This window comes from Centroberyx affinis, unplaced genomic scaffold (assembly GCF_046629955.1).
Source record: "Centroberyx affinis isolate AG114_WGS23_722 - 3 ecotype Tasmania unplaced genomic scaffold, CSIRO-AGI_Caff_v1 ptg003349l_1, whole genome shotgun sequence".
Lineage (NCBI taxonomy): Eukaryota > Metazoa > Chordata > Actinopteri > Beryciformes > Berycidae > Centroberyx > Centroberyx affinis.
This window is the reverse complement of record NW_027281345.1, coordinates 43,303-57,948: the sequence shown is the minus strand read 5'-3', so window position 1 is coordinate 57,948 and position 14,646 is coordinate 43,303. Positions and strand designations below refer to the sequence as shown.

Here is a 14,646-nt window from a genome sequence, read left to right as displayed (position 1 = left end):
TTGATGTTTACATTTCAAGAAACAAGAGACAAATAAATAAAATCTATCACACTGTACATCTTTCATCTTAGGGCCACATGAAGAGTCTATCAGCTGCATCAGGTATTATAACTTAAATATAAGAGACTGACAACTCCATACTGACAACTACTTTCTCATTTTCTTGATATCAAAGAAATTGAGATGTCTGATTTGCAACAATCTACATTGTAGTGATATTTGATTTAAAAACATTTCTGTAACCGTATGAAGCATAAACAACCCTTAAACTTTTGCATCACATCATTTGTTTTTGTGCCAGACTGGGAGTCTCCAGTGACATAATGTTTCTATTCAGGCATCAACTGAGCAGCCGCTGTCAAAGTGCAGTGTGTTCAGCGAAATCAGCTGGATTTAGTCCTGCAGTTTTGGATCTGGTTCTGAGTCAAGTGGATCAGGTCACACCTCCAGGTCTGATGTAGAGGAATGTCTCACTCCTGTGTCTTCCCTGCAGCCTGTAGATAAAATAAATACATTAAAACAAGTGAACTGTATTTTATAACATACAAAGTGTGGATATGGCTCCCTCTCTTTCTTTTGAGGAAATAACTTTCCAAGAAATCAACGGTATATTACTGTATCTGTCAAGAATGTATCTATGTGATAGTCTAAGCCAGAAGCCGGTCAGCGTCACTTCAGTACTTCAGTAAAAAAAGTAATATGTGGTGATCAGAAGAGTGATGCTACACAGGCTTCAAACATGGTCACTGGAAATGGGGAGTCCATATGTAGAGGAAGAGAAAAAAGAAGGGTGCTTGTTTCATTGTTCTTTGCGCCCTCAGGAGAGCCGGGTGGGGCCGCAATGCCTTGGTGCCGTTTCTAACATTTTAACATGAAATAGCCAAGAATAATAAAGGCTTTTGAACTTTATATGCCTTCGATTCTTTCTTCTTTTTTCCTCTACATACACTACCAGTCAAAAGTTTGGACACACCTGATTGAATGTTCTATGTTTTTCATTCTCTTAAAGCCATTTTGATCTAAAGGCTTATGCTTAAATGCTTGAAATTTGTTTCTTAGACAAATATAAATAGTGAAGTTGGTGCCTGTGTATGAATTTCTTTCCAAAGCCTTTTGTCTTTCCATCAAGGCAAAGGGCGGCTACTTTAAAGAATCTAAAATATAAGATAGTTTTGATTTGTTTAACACTTTTTTGGTCACTGCATAAATCCACTTGTGTTATTTCATAGTTTTTATGTCTTTACTATTATTCTAAAATATGAAAAATAGTGTGTGTCCAAACTTTTGACTGGTAGTTTATACCATGATGTAGAGCCAGATAAAAACCCAAATGACCCATAGGAACTCTGACAGATGAGAGTCAGAATCTGTGCGTGTGTGTTAGTGAATGAAACCCTCACTGTCTCAGCGCCGGCCTCCATCAGAGCGTCCAGCTCCTGCGTCCAGCCGAGGGCCCGGACCAGGGCTTGCACCCCGCTCACCACGTCCCCCAGCTGCACCACGTCGCTCGGCCGCGGGTTCCCCCAGGCGAACGGCCCCACCGCGTCCCTGTTGATGAGCAGCCGAGGAACAGAGCCGCGCACCGCTCCCGCCAGACTGGCAAACGGCTCCACCTACAGGCAGAGGAAGGAACAGCAGCAAGTCGAGGTCACACTGCCAACAGTTTGATGACATACTATACTATACTGTATGTTTTCACTTGTCACATATGAATCTACAGGTTATAACACACTGTCTTTTTAGCTTAGACTCATCACTTTAAAAAGGGGCCTAAAAACTTTCCTTTTTAACAGAGCCTTTCCTGAACTTTGTGCTGTTTTTTTTTTTTATCTTTGTCTTTATGCATTGTCTATAAACTTTTCCTTTTTAATCAGGCCTTTTTCCTTTGTGTGGCTTTTAATGATCTTTGCTGTTGGTTCATTTTTATCGGTTTTTATGCTGTTTATTTTCTTTTACTCTGTAGCACTTTGAGATTTGCTTCTAATGAAAAGTGTATTACAAATTAAATGTATTATTATTATTATTATCAGTTGGAAATTCTTCACCAAAGCATTTATATTAATTTGTGTTTACTTTCTTTTCCATGTTTTGTAGTTGTTCTATTTTTACTTCATTGTTCTTGTTGCTGTAGTTTTTATCAATACTACTTTCTTTATATTTTAAGCTGTGCTTTTATGTATCGTTAAGCACTTTGTAACAATTGTTTTGAAAGGTGCTATATAAATAACGTTCACTAATATTATTATTACTATGTACCTGCCAAGAACATCAGAGTATGAAGTGAGAGAGCCAGTCCCAGCTACGTGAAACTATTAAAGTCTCCATGAAATAAAACATGTCTTTTTCAGCTTATTAACCAATTCTACATATCCTAACATATATGTATGTAACAATAAATGGCCAAGAAAAAAAAAAGTATCTTCTGTACTTTTATATCAAAATCCCATTACTTTTACTTCCTGGAAAATGTACTTACTTTTAGGGTTACTTCACGGTGTAACAGTAGCCGTACATACAATTTCCAACCAATAATACCATCACAGATTTTTGAACAATCATCCATCATATAAAACCTGCAGCTTCACAACTTTCAAAGTGTCAACATGGTACGGCAGTAAAAACCTTTTCCTTTTCCTAAGACACCATCATGTTTGAGTCCTGGTGGCTGAATTTATTCATTTTGAATAGAAATACGTCAAGTTATGGAGGCAAGACGCCATCTGTTTCCTTGTGCCTTTAAAGCCGGCGGCGCTCACCTCCAGTGAAGTGCCCATGATGATCAGCAGGTCGGCCAGAGGGAAGTCTGTGATGTACTTGAAGAAGTGCTGCGGGAGCTCCTCCCCAAAGAAGACGATATCAGGCTTCACCACTCCTGTACAGGTCGGACACTTCGGGACCGTCCCGCTCATCACATCTGGCTGATACACAACATACACGAAGAAGATGAAGAATCATTAAAGGATAATTCAAACATACAAAATTGTAAATCATAGGTCGACCACACGTATAGCCAACTCACACGTAGCTCCTCCCCCTTGTAGTTCCTCCGGCAAACAGTGCAGGTGGCGGTGGAGAACGTACCGTGAGCCTCCACCAGCATATTAGGAGGAATCCCTGCCACTTGACACACGAACACACACACACACACACACACACACACACACACACACACACACACTCAGGTAAACAAGCACACAGGCTGAAGTGACAGGACACGCCTAACGACTGTGTGTTGACATATAATCATTTCTTAAAGGCAGAGGTGTGACCAAGTCAACTTTGCTCGAGTCCCAAGTCAGTCTCAAGTCCTGACGCACAAGTCTCAAGTCAAGTCCCAAGTCTAAATGTAGATTACCAAGTCAAGTCCAAGTCAAGTCCATGTCATTAATGTCAAGTCTCAAGTCTAAATGTAGAACAGCAAGTCAAGTCAGAACAAATCAAGAGTCCAGTATCAATTTAATATCTTAAAGAAAACTAAATATATAACTAAATAAAACTAAATATCAAGGACTTTTCAATGCAATATGGTTTTAATAGGATAAAAACTTGGTAAGAGCATCATGAGTTTGATTTCTATAATCAGTTTCAACTTCAACAAATTCAATCATTCCATACAAATTCAGAAAACAGAATTTAAATTCAGTCGTCTGCTGGAACAAATCTCATCACTTTCAATCTAAGTCATTTACACAAACACAAGATCTCAAGTCAAGACTTTAGAAACCTTTTCAAGTCATCAAAGCACAAGTCAAAGTCGAGCCCCAAGTCACCAGAACCCAAGTCAAGTCAAGTCTCAAGCAATTCAAATTGTGACTCGAGTCCCCACCTCGAGTCAAGAGGTAAAAATATAAACTCTATGACTGGGACTCACGTCTCTCCAGCCCGTCAATATTCTGCGTGTACATCCTGAGCAGCTGGCCCTTCTGGTGCAGCAGGCGGACAAAGTAGTGCGTCAGGTTGGGCTGGTAATTCCCCGGATACAGCTCTTTGGCCAGCGCGAAGAAGGGCTTCGGGTTTCGATGGAAAAAGTTGATCTCAAATATGGCCTCGGCGTACGGCAGGTCATACTGCTGGAGGTTGTCATAGAGACCGCTGCCTGGGGATCTGAGAGGCGAGAGATGCTTCAAACACTCTGGGACTGGGAATCCACCACAGATTTACAGTGAATTCATAAAATACTGGGACAGGAATATTAGGATAGGATGTTAAATTTTTTGGGGTTTTTTTTACCTGAAGTCTGGGATGCCACTAGGCGTGCTGATCCCAGCTCCAGCCATCACCACCACTCTCTTGTATTTCCACTCCTGGATGTTTTTAGCGACGTCCTCCAGGGTTTGCCGCCTGACGCCCGCGCCGCCGCCCCCGGAGAAAAGCCCTCGAATCCCATTCCACCAGGGAGAGTCGGGTCTGTGCAGGAACAACACAGGGATGAGACGTTTGTTTGTCTGCACACGCTCCACTGAGACACGCGTGAATAGAGTACACGTGTTTCACCAGAGGGATCAGAGTCCCGTGTTATCAGTCTTGCCGCAGACCAGGACCAGAGAGGGATTCGCAGGATTTGTCACAAGGACACTTCAACAGGTGGAAGCTGGCTGTGAGAGGGATCAAACCTGTGGCTTTCCAGTTAAAGAGCAGGATCTCTAACCACTGGGATGCCCTGGAGACTAACAATAATAATAACGATAATAATAATAAAATTCACAAAGTGTTTTATAGAGAGTGAGAGAAACAAGGCACAAAACAGTAAGGCTGGGTATTGGCAAGGACCTCACGATACGATACGTATCATGATACATGGGTCACGATATGATTGTATCACGATACATTGCAATGCGATACATATTGCGATACATTGCAATACTCTACGTAATTTACTGAAAATTTAAAAATAGAGCTGAAAATACAACTTGCTGTGTATCATCTGGGTAGTCTAATAATGTACATCACATTATATTGATAACTCAGCGGACAAATTGACAAAACTATTTAATTCAAAGGGATTTGAGGGAAATTTAAGGACATTTTAAATCCGTTTAAAACATGAATCATTTTTTTTTATGTATCGATATGAGGGGCTGGAAAAAATTTTGCACAGCCCTACAAAACACACACAGTAATAGAGAACACATGACCACAACACAAGACTAAAAATGAGAAACAATTACTTAAAAACAAGTTTATAAAAGTGGGTCTTAAGATGGCACTGGCTTTTCTAGCCTAATTTCCTCTGGCAGGCTGTTCCACAGTGTGGTGGCTCTGATGGGAAATGCCTGATCACCTTTTGTTCTCAGTCCAGCCTGAGGAACGGCCAGCAGGCTGGACTCTGGTCCATATATGGGGTTAAAAGATCTGAACTGTAGCTAGGTGCCAGACCAAGATGTGCCTTTAAAGTGATCAGTAAAATGTTAAAATCAATTCTGAAAGTGACAGCTAACCTCTTTCTCAAATAAATATCTGAGATTATCATGGCTTTAGCTCGGCCAGTAGTAACTATGTATTTTAGGGATGTTTTGTAAGAACATATATATTTCTTTTTGACAAACTTTTACTTTATTTACTCATTTAGAAATACAAAACGTACCTGCAATTATAGAATCACTAAGGTACGCTGTGCATTGCAGCATAATCTGTGTGTGTGTGTGTGTGTGTGTGTGTGCGTGTGCATGTGTGTGTGTGTGTGTGTGTGTGCGTGAGTGTGTAGGGTTGCAGGTCATCCCTATCCATACGAAATCATTCCTTCCATAAACATTAGATAACTTTACATCCTACTTTACCCTGAAAGCACATGTCTGGATCTTCTGCGTTCCTTATTTTGATGTCAAAGGTGGCAAACCCAAACACACACACACCAGGATACAGAAAGCCCAGGTGAAAAGTCAGGATGTTGCTGTCTGGACAGTTAACTGGTGTGACTCTGAAAAGTTACCTGAAAACAGCTGCTGAACCCTGAGCTGGACACAGGCTCTTCTGACCAAAGCCTGTCACTCTTTGTTGATCTAAAAAAAAACAGACAGGTGTCACACATCATCTCTCATAAATACTTCACAGATTATTGCTTGAATTCAGTTGCGTACTAACCTTGTGCAGAGATGGCCCAGATTCTTCTTGAACACAGACTGCGATAAAAACAAAGTCTGCAGCTGACAGGTAATATTGATGAAGAGCTGACTAAAGAAGCCATAGTTCAGCTGTAATGCAAAACTATTCACAGCTATTCATTGTTCGGTTCCTATTGGCACAGTATTAGAGAGTAGAGAGCTTAGACGCGGATACGAGAACTGTTAACACATTTTCTCCCAGTGAAATCAGGTTAGTGAACTAGCTAACTAATGCCTCTCTCTCTACCTGCTGCAAATGTCACTTTGTTGTTGTCTCCTGTAACCTTTGACCTCATGACAGACGTGCCAGCGAATACCGTAATGTCTGATGTAAACACAACAGCTCGGAAATGTTACAGACTATGCCGTAGATTTTGTATCGTTATTGTCGATTAAATATTGATGAGGAACAGTTCACACGGCAATGGACATAAATTATGTGTAAAATAATCAAATTTACTTATAAAATAATGACATTTCCATAGACATAAAACAGTCTAATCTCTATGGTAACGCCTCCTTCTTTTCCCGTCATTCTTTGCGCCCGGCAGACCCCACAGTACAGCAGGAAGCACAAGCTAGGAGTAAACGTTAGCTAAAATTTAACAACGCTCCTGATTCGGTAGTAACATTAAGGTCCAGACTTTCGCTACAATGAAAGATGTTAGCGGATACCTCAAGCAGCAGCAGAGCAACAGCTCGACCCCGGAGATGGCAGCGGAGTGGCACACACTGGAGGATCTGTACAACAAAAAGTAAAGCCTACAAACCAGCTAACTGACGTTCAGCTTGCTTTGCTATCGCTAGCTGCCGTTAGCTCTTTCATTGGAAGTGTACGCTGAGTCATGCATGGAGCTAACGTTAGCTGTAGTAGCCCAGGGTTAAGCTAATGCTAGCCACATATTCGTTCCTCAAAATCAGCGTGGAAATCCACCGCGACTGCTAACTACTAGTCAAATTAATCAAATGCTATTTCACGGGTTGAAACTTTGAAGCCACCACCAGGCTCAGGCCAGTGGAAAACACAATGTGTCACTCTGCCACAACTTAAGTTTTCCTAGCTAAGTTAGCTTGACAGGTAAAGTTCTTAGTCACTGTAGTGTTGAGATTAACGTTAACTGTAGATGATGGCATTGGCAACAAACTTGCAAACGTGTATCTGGCTTTGTAGTGTGTAGTATGTACACGATGTAGTAATGATGTAGTATATGTACATGATCATTGGTGGAAGAAGTATTCAGATCTTTGACTTAACTAAAAGTAGTAATACCACAGTGTAAAAAGTACTTTGTTACAAATAAAAAGTCCTGCACTCAAAATCTTACTTAAGTCAAAGTACAAAAGTATTGGCATCAAAATATACTTAAAGTAGCAAAAGTAAAAGTAGTCATTATGCAGAATGGTCCATTTCAGAATCATATATATGATGTTATTGGACTGTAATTATTGATGCATTAATGTGTTCATCACTTTAATGTTGCAGCTGGTAAAAGTGGAGCTAATTTTAATTACTTTATATACTGTTGCTTAGCTTAACCTATAAAAATATATCATAATTTATTAATTGATTTATAATTTGTATTAATAATCTGAATCTGCAAAGTACCTAGTAACTTAAGTTATCAAATAAAGGTAGTGGAGTAAAAAGTACAATATTTCCCTCTGAAATGTAGTGGAGTAGAAGTATAAAGTAGCATCAAATGGAAATACTCAAGTAAAGTACAAGTACCTCTAAATTGTACTTAAGTACAGTACTTGAGTAAATGCACTTAGTTAAATTCCACCACTGCACATGATGTAGTGTGTATGTACATGGTGTAGTATGGTATATAGCGATTAATGTATATGATGGTATGTAAAGCCCTCTGAGACATGCTTGACATACAGAGCTATATAAGTAAACATAACTTGACATTAGTTACTCCAACAAACACGAGGTGAGCTAGCATCATCTAATTTAAATTAAATCCACCTTATATGTATAGCATAGCCCCAAAACAAAGGACATTGCTGTTAAGAAAAGCAATGAAAACGAATAGGAAAAAGAATAATCACTGCATTGGATTCTATGGCACCAAAATGATTATCTAACCTGTGGCTATGATTCAGCTAGCTAGTCGGTGTAATTGAGATGAACTAGAGACTGTCACTATCTTTAAGTAACGCTGTTTCTTTTTTCCTTGACAGATTGTGGCATCAGTTAACACTGAGGCTGACAGATTTCGTTAAAGATCCTTGCTTCAAAACGGGGGATGGCCTCATACAGGTAACAGCAAAACATCAGTCACACATTCATATGTTAGTGCTGTACTTCCAATGGCTGAGGATCATGTACTGTCAGTCAGCTTTGACGGGTTATTTTTTTCATCTGTCGTCAAAGATTGGTAGCATGTGGTGACTTGTCTGTAATCTATGAACACAATAAGCTGTTGATGTCTCATTTTCATGTTCTCCTCAAGGGGAAAATATAAAGTCCTTGTGTTTCAGTCTGTCCCTTTGAGGACGGAGCGACTGAAGTTCCTCTGGTCTGGAGTGCAATTGACCAAACAGCTACAGGTTAACGAGAGTCTGAGGCCTCGAACCATCAGACTCGTGCCAGAGAGCCTCAGGACAGACATGACTCTCCTGAATTATTCTCCAAAGAGTAGAGAAATTAATGAGGAGAAACAGCTGCTAAGGTGACCTAGGCATGATGGTTTGAGGCTGATTTAATACCTCAGACCCTTGTTGACTGGCAGTCATTTACACAGCTGTGTATCCCATACTGCACCAGATCTGAGTGTCTGCTGCTCAGATAGTGCACAGATAGTGTATCATTGGCAGGACTTGAAAATAGGATGTCAAGAGTTTGTTGGTGTTCATGGGTTGCCACTTTCTAGAGGCAACTGCATGTTATGAATTTTGATAATATACCAAAAAATGCTTCTTTGATTAAAGGGTTGATTTGGATTATTTTGACATTAAACTTACAATTTGTCTTATCTAGGGCTGAGATTGGGTGGCTGGTCATCTATTGCTGGACATGCTTTAGTGATTGTCTGCTATTTTTGTGTAAAATTCCTTCCATTTTAAGCATACAGTGATAGTCGCTGTGTGATTCACCTAATTAATGAAATACAGGGCTGCAACACCAAATTATGTGGTATTGTTCAAATACTATTGGAAGTCACAGTGAGGGATTGATGTCCAGCAAGATGATAATCACTAAATGTATCAAGATCCTGAACATTTTCAGACTGTAGTCTGACATTTCCTATTTTCTTCTTGCAGCTCTACGAAAATTTCCTCTGTGACTTCGAGCACAGGTGTGGTAAATTTGACTCAAGTATTCAGTCTTCCCATGTAACACTTAACTATTTAATATTTACTGGTTGTTGGTTGGTTGTTTTGCTGCTAATTTAATATTTCTGCTCCCTTAACAGAATCAATCCACTGTCGCTGGTGGAGATTATACTCTATGTTGCCAGACAGATGACAGGTAAGAACAACTTTGAGCAATAAGGAATATTTCTCTGTAGGATGCTCTTGTTTTTTGTTTGGTTTGTTTTCATACTTGTAGTGTTTAAGCAACAGTTCTTGTTTCCAGATCCTAAAGATGCCATCACTTTCCTCGAGAAGACCAAGGAAAAAGTAAGCTGACCTACCAATATCGGTATATTGTGTATGCCAATATGACATTTTTGATTTTTGAGTTATGATATTTTTGAACTGCCACCAGAGACACAATTTACAAACTCTGTTTTTGATAAAGCCTTGTGTGTCTCTGTATTCCAGGTGAAAAGCAGTGAAGAGGCCGTCATTCTCTGCAAGACATCTATTGGCAGTCTTAAACTGGAGATCAACGATCTTCCAGCCACAAAGGTAAAACCTTAATTCTCTCCCGTCTCCCTTTATAAGCTGCTGACACAAAACTTGCCTAAGTCACCATGCGTTGCCTCTGTTTTTTCCGTTGTCCTTACAGAAACTCATTGAAGAGGTAGAGGAAATGTTGAATAACTTGCCTGGGGTGACGTCTGTCCATGGCCGCTTCTACGACCTCTCTAGCAAATATTACCGCATCATCGGGAACCATGCCTCTTACTACAAGGACGCTCTGCGCTACCTGGGATGTGTGGACATCAAAGACCTGCCAGGTAACTCCATGCTGCGTTCACACTGCAAGGTGAAATGAACTTCTTGATCCTGCAAACATTCCCTTAGGATCTGTCTCTGTTAGTTTCATAGCTAAAGCTAAAAATCTATCGTTATCTAATTGCGGAAGTGATGACGTTGATGGTGATCCGGATCACCACCAACATCTAATCAGTTGTTCCTTGGTCCAAGGCCTATCTGTTCACCAAATTTCATGGAAAACCGTTCATAAAAAGAGATATCCTACTTACAGACACAAAGGGACAAAAACGTTACCTCCTTGGCAGAAGTAAAAAAACAAACAAAAAAACTCAAAATGACTTCAGAGTTTACCAACGACCCCAATGATGGATGCAACGGTTCTCCAAGCTTCATTTTTGAGATGATTATTCCTGTGGTCTTTCAAATTTAAGTTGTAGAGAACTAGGAAGCTTTCAACAGCTGGGACCAACTTCTCATCCATTTTGCGCTTGCCAGGCAAAACTATTGTTTAAGATTGGTAGGGAAACGAAAAGGCACAGAAACCTGATTGGCTGTTGACGGCCAATGACCATGAAAAGTTCAACCATAGCCAACTTTTCTTGGCCGACAAGCTTGTTGAGCGTCCGCACATCGGCCAAGTTTTCCTGGTCGTTCAGCTCGGATCGGAAATTAAAGGACTTTAGAAATTAGTGGACCTTCACTCGTTTATAGGACATTTACTGTGATCCAGTGAGTCGGTCCTGTCCACAGCTGAATAACTGAATATTGTTCTTCACCCAACAGAGACAGAGAAGCAGGAGAGGGCGTTCACACTGGGCCTGGCCGGACTGTTAGGAGAAGGAGTTTACAACTTCGGAGAGCTGGTAGGATTATGATTCGACATCGGCTCCTCTGTCTCCACGCTTCATTCATCAGTGTTTTTCAGCCTTAAAGCTTCAGCTCGGCCTTGTAATGAGTGTTTTCTGCTGTGTGTCTTTGCAGCTGATGCATCCTGTCTTGGAGTCACTGAGGAGCACAGACAAGCAGTGGCTCATCGACACGCTGTACGCCTTCAACGGAGGCAACGTGGAGAAATTCCAGGGCTTCAAGTCTGCCTGGGGCCAGCAGGTAAACAGTTCAACATACTGTATAGTGTATTGAGACATTAAAGGTTGAACTGATTTGTCACTTTTGATCAATAAGTAAGGGATAAAGGGATCATATCCAATGAGGCATAGGTTTACTAATTCCATTCGAATGTCTGAGTATGAGTATTGTCCCGCTTAGACAATGGCCGATTGCTAGATATGAAAAATAAGGAGTGTTAATTCTGTTTAGCATCTAAAATTAAAACTTTTTGCTAGCAATATGTTTCCCTGGTAACACCCGAAGATCTGAATAATATCTGGAGCCCGGTATAAGGAATTTTATTCATACATGCGGATCACCTTTAATTGGCAACAGTCTTATTTATTTTTATCTCTCTGTCCTAGCCTGACCTTGCAGCACACGAGGCAAAACTGATGCAGAAGATCCAGCTGCTCTGCGTGATGGAGGTGAGAAAAACTTCACCCAAAAAAAGAAAATAACTTGTATATACTGTGTGTGTGTGTGTGTGTACGTATATAGTAACTTTGGACTAAATGCTTTCTCAAATAGCTTTACTTGAAACATGAAACTGTGGCAGTTGGTGTGACACAGATAAGCAATATCAACAAACTGACCTGTAGTTTATTGAAAAGTGTTTGGCCTCAACCATTTTCCTAAACTTCACAAGTGATGGCGCTAACTACATCTCTTGTTACTACCACTCCTGTCAGTGTGAATCTTTCAAAACAAGAATATTCAAGCACTCTAAAATGTCTCCTTCCCTTCCCAGATGACTTTCACCCGTCCTGCAAACCACAGGCAGCTGACCTTCCATGAGATCGCTCAGAGTGCCAAGATCCCCGTCAATGAGGTCAGTTAGACACCGAGTATATATTTAGTATATTTAATCAATCTGTCAATAACTGTCAATGAGACCTTTGGCAGTAATTGGCATGGCTAACTTTGATTACCCGGGGGGAAAAGGCTGTTTCATTTGCATTTTATGTTTCTGTATTTATATCTATATAGACTGCATTTAGGTTGAGAGCGTTAAGCCTCAGTTAAGTTTTTAGATTTTACATATGAGTCTTTTTTTTTTGGTCTTTTTCCCTCAAAAGATCCTCGGGAACTGTAGCCTGCTAAAATACTGTTGAAACAGAACAACAGAATCTGATCCCATTCCTCTCTCAGTTGGTATAATAATGTGTTTGAGGTCTTGAGTTTTGCTCTAAATAATAAAATATGTTTTAGGGAGCTAGAACCTGGCTGTGTTAAGAACAGATTGGTGGTTTTACAGGAGAGTGTGTAAAGACGGGTGGTGTGTCCTGCTGGCTGGGAGAACTCATAACCCAGAACTCTTCTTGATGCTTGTTAACCGGTTCGTGTGTGTCGCTCCCCTGCAGGTGGAGCTGCTGGTGATGAAGGCTCTGTCTGTGGGCCTGATCAAAGGCAACATTGATGAGGTGGACCAGAAGGTGCAGATGACCTGGGTGCAGCCCAGAGTGCTGGACCTGCAGCAGGTAAACACTCACTACTCAGTTATGCATTCAACAAGAGAAAGGAATATGTTTTTGTTTGTGTAATTGGTTGATTAACCATCATTTCTCTGTTTAATGCAACCTGAATCGTTGCATTCAGACCTTTTGCTTAAGAGAAGTAATTGGTACATACATGCTGAGCAATACTAGAAACCTGAGCTGGAAAAATCTGCCCTCAAACACTTTTAGAAACAGCTACTGGTGATGCATCTTGCATTTCTTGGCTTATTTTGTTGATTGGTCGTGTATTCTGCCCTACAAAGGTAAACAGCAGTAACTGGTTTTTTTGTTTGTTTTGTTTTTCAAAAGTCGAACTTCATGGCTCAATTTTAGATTAGATTTTTAACAAAAATTAGACCCATAGGTGCTACTAATCAATATATATCATCCACGTCTGTATCAAGAATACTTTTGTCAGGACAGGAGATGATGAAGACGAAGAAGTAAATTTTTCTCTGCCCTTCAGCAGTATTTTGAGCGCAGTGTTTTTCTTTTTTGGTGTCAGACCTAAAGAGCGAGGGCTTCTTTCTAGAGCTGCCATTTTGCACCAAGAGAGAAATCCATCGTAGAAGAGGAGAGAGACCAATTTCTCCACCAACACTAGCCTCAATAGACCAGAATGCAATGCAGCCAGGTTGGGTTTTGAGTAAGGGGCACGTTGGGGCCTGTTCTCGGGGAGTTGTCACAAGGCATTCTGGGAAATGCAGGAAATCACTAACTGAAGTAGAGGTCACTTTACACACACAGCATCTCCCTATGTTGCTTTCATTTGGTCCAGTGTGGGAGGAGAGTTACTGAAATATTCCAGCAGAGACCGAAGCTCAAAGAGGCTTTATAGAATAGAGCTACCTAGTAAAGTGTTTCAGGGAGGATTCTTTCATTTAAAACCTTTTTTATTTATTCTCATGTTTTGTTTTTTTTTATTTTGAATTTTGCATCAAGTTGCCATCTGTCTGTGCAGCAGAGCCAGATGTTGTGTCAAAACGAGTCGTTGCAGGAGGGACAGAGAGAACATTTTCTACAGCAGATATATATATTGTGTAATATATCGCCTGGCTCGTCTCACCCTCACCGTGTTGGATGCCGTTTCAGATCAAAGGTATGAAGGAGAGGTTGGACTTCTGGTGCGGCGACGTGAAGAACATGGCCATGCTGGTGGAGCAGCAGGCACACGACATCCTGACCTGAAGAGCTTCTCCTCTGTCCTGTCTCCTGTTCATCCACACAGGGACACCGAGGGAAACCTCACTTCACTCTGCTGCACCCGCCGATTTCAGTTTTGTATTATTTTTTTTTTCTCTGTTCATTCTTTGTGTTACTGTAAGCATTTATTACCAAACCATAAATTACATTGTTGTATTTTACAAATAAAACATCTGGTTGGAACGTTATCCTCACATCATGGACTACGATTATTGTCTTTACATTATAAATAAAATATGTCCAGACTGAAACTATGTTGACCCACAGCAACATGTATTTGTGTTTTCTCTTAATGAGCAACCTGATTGAAATATCTGCAGCACTGGTTTGTTAATTCAGACTTTTCTGTCAAATCCGTCAGCTGGATGCTGCAGTAATCCCCAGGGGAAATCAGCAGCACAATAAGGTGCTCAGAAGATCTGAAAATCTGAGACGGTTGTTTTGTTTTCAGTTTATCCGTTCAGTGTTAAGATGAATACTTTCTACTGCACGAAATCCTTCAGACAGAACGGAAGGTAAGAGAAAGAGTGAGGGAGAAACATCTGAGATGTCGGCCATCTGCTTGCTCAAAATGGCCTTCTGCCGACTCACATATATTTCAAAATATTGTCTCCTGGTTGTCA

The 14,646-nt window shown here is 40.6% G+C and overlaps 2 protein-coding genes across 2 annotated transcripts; one reads left to right on the top strand and one right to left on the bottom strand.

Annotated features, from left to right (window-relative positions):
* Nucleotides 1–6,340, bottom strand: sirt3 (sirtuin 3). Its single transcript, XM_071538775.1, has 8 exons — nucleotides 6,082–6,340; nucleotides 5,930–5,999; nucleotides 4,231–4,407; nucleotides 3,872–4,104; nucleotides 3,020–3,120; nucleotides 2,757–2,918; nucleotides 1,401–1,613; nucleotides 1–494 (listed from the first exon to the last, which is right to left on the bottom strand). Exons 1-8 carry the CDS (start codon nucleotides 6,182–6,184, stop codon nucleotides 471–473), a joined length of 1,083 nt encoding a protein of 360 aa, XP_071394876.1. The 5' UTR covers nucleotides 6,185–6,340; the 3' UTR covers nucleotides 1–470.
* Nucleotides 6,341–6,654: 314 nt separating this feature from the next.
* psmd13 (proteasome 26S subunit, non-ATPase 13) lies at nucleotides 6,655–14,217 on the top strand. Its single transcript, XM_071538773.1, has 13 exons — nucleotides 6,655–6,856; nucleotides 8,289–8,367; nucleotides 9,372–9,406; nucleotides 9,524–9,579; nucleotides 9,688–9,731; nucleotides 9,876–9,962; nucleotides 10,063–10,234; nucleotides 10,998–11,077; nucleotides 11,196–11,321; nucleotides 11,687–11,749; nucleotides 12,073–12,153; nucleotides 12,686–12,802; nucleotides 13,913–14,217. The coding sequence occupies exons 1-13, from the start codon at nucleotides 6,756–6,758 to the stop codon at nucleotides 14,006–14,008; spliced, it is 1,137 nt and encodes a 378-aa protein (XP_071394874.1). The 5' UTR covers nucleotides 6,655–6,755; the 3' UTR covers nucleotides 14,009–14,217.
* Nucleotides 14,218–14,646: the final 429 nt, after the last annotated feature.

Bases quoted from the DNA above. Each gene is read 5' to 3' on its own strand.
- psmd13 (XM_071538773.1), top strand. From the start codon at position 6,756: ATGAAAGATGTTAGCGGATACCTCAAGCAGCAGCAGAGCAACAGCTCG. The intron at 9,580-9,687 runs GTAAGAACAACT...TCTTGTTTCCAG, and splicing joins TGTTGCCAGACAGATGACAG to ATCCTAAAGATGCCATCACT. The intron at 12,154-12,685 runs GTCAGTTAGACA...GCTCCCCTGCAG, and splicing joins CCAAGATCCCCGTCAATGAG to GTGGAGCTGCTGGTGATGAA.
- sirt3 (XM_071538775.1), bottom strand. From the start codon at position 6,184: ATGGCTTCTTTAGTCAGCTCTTCATCAATATTACCTGTCAGCTGCAGA. The intron at 4,408-5,929 runs GTAACTTTTCAG...GTTCCTGCACAG, and splicing joins GGTTCAGCAGCTGTTTTCAG to ACCCGACTCTCCCTGGTGGA. The intron at 1,614-2,756 runs GTGAGCGCCGCC...CTCTGCCTGTAG, and splicing joins TCATGGGCACTTCACTGGAG to GTGGAGCCGTTTGCCAGTCT.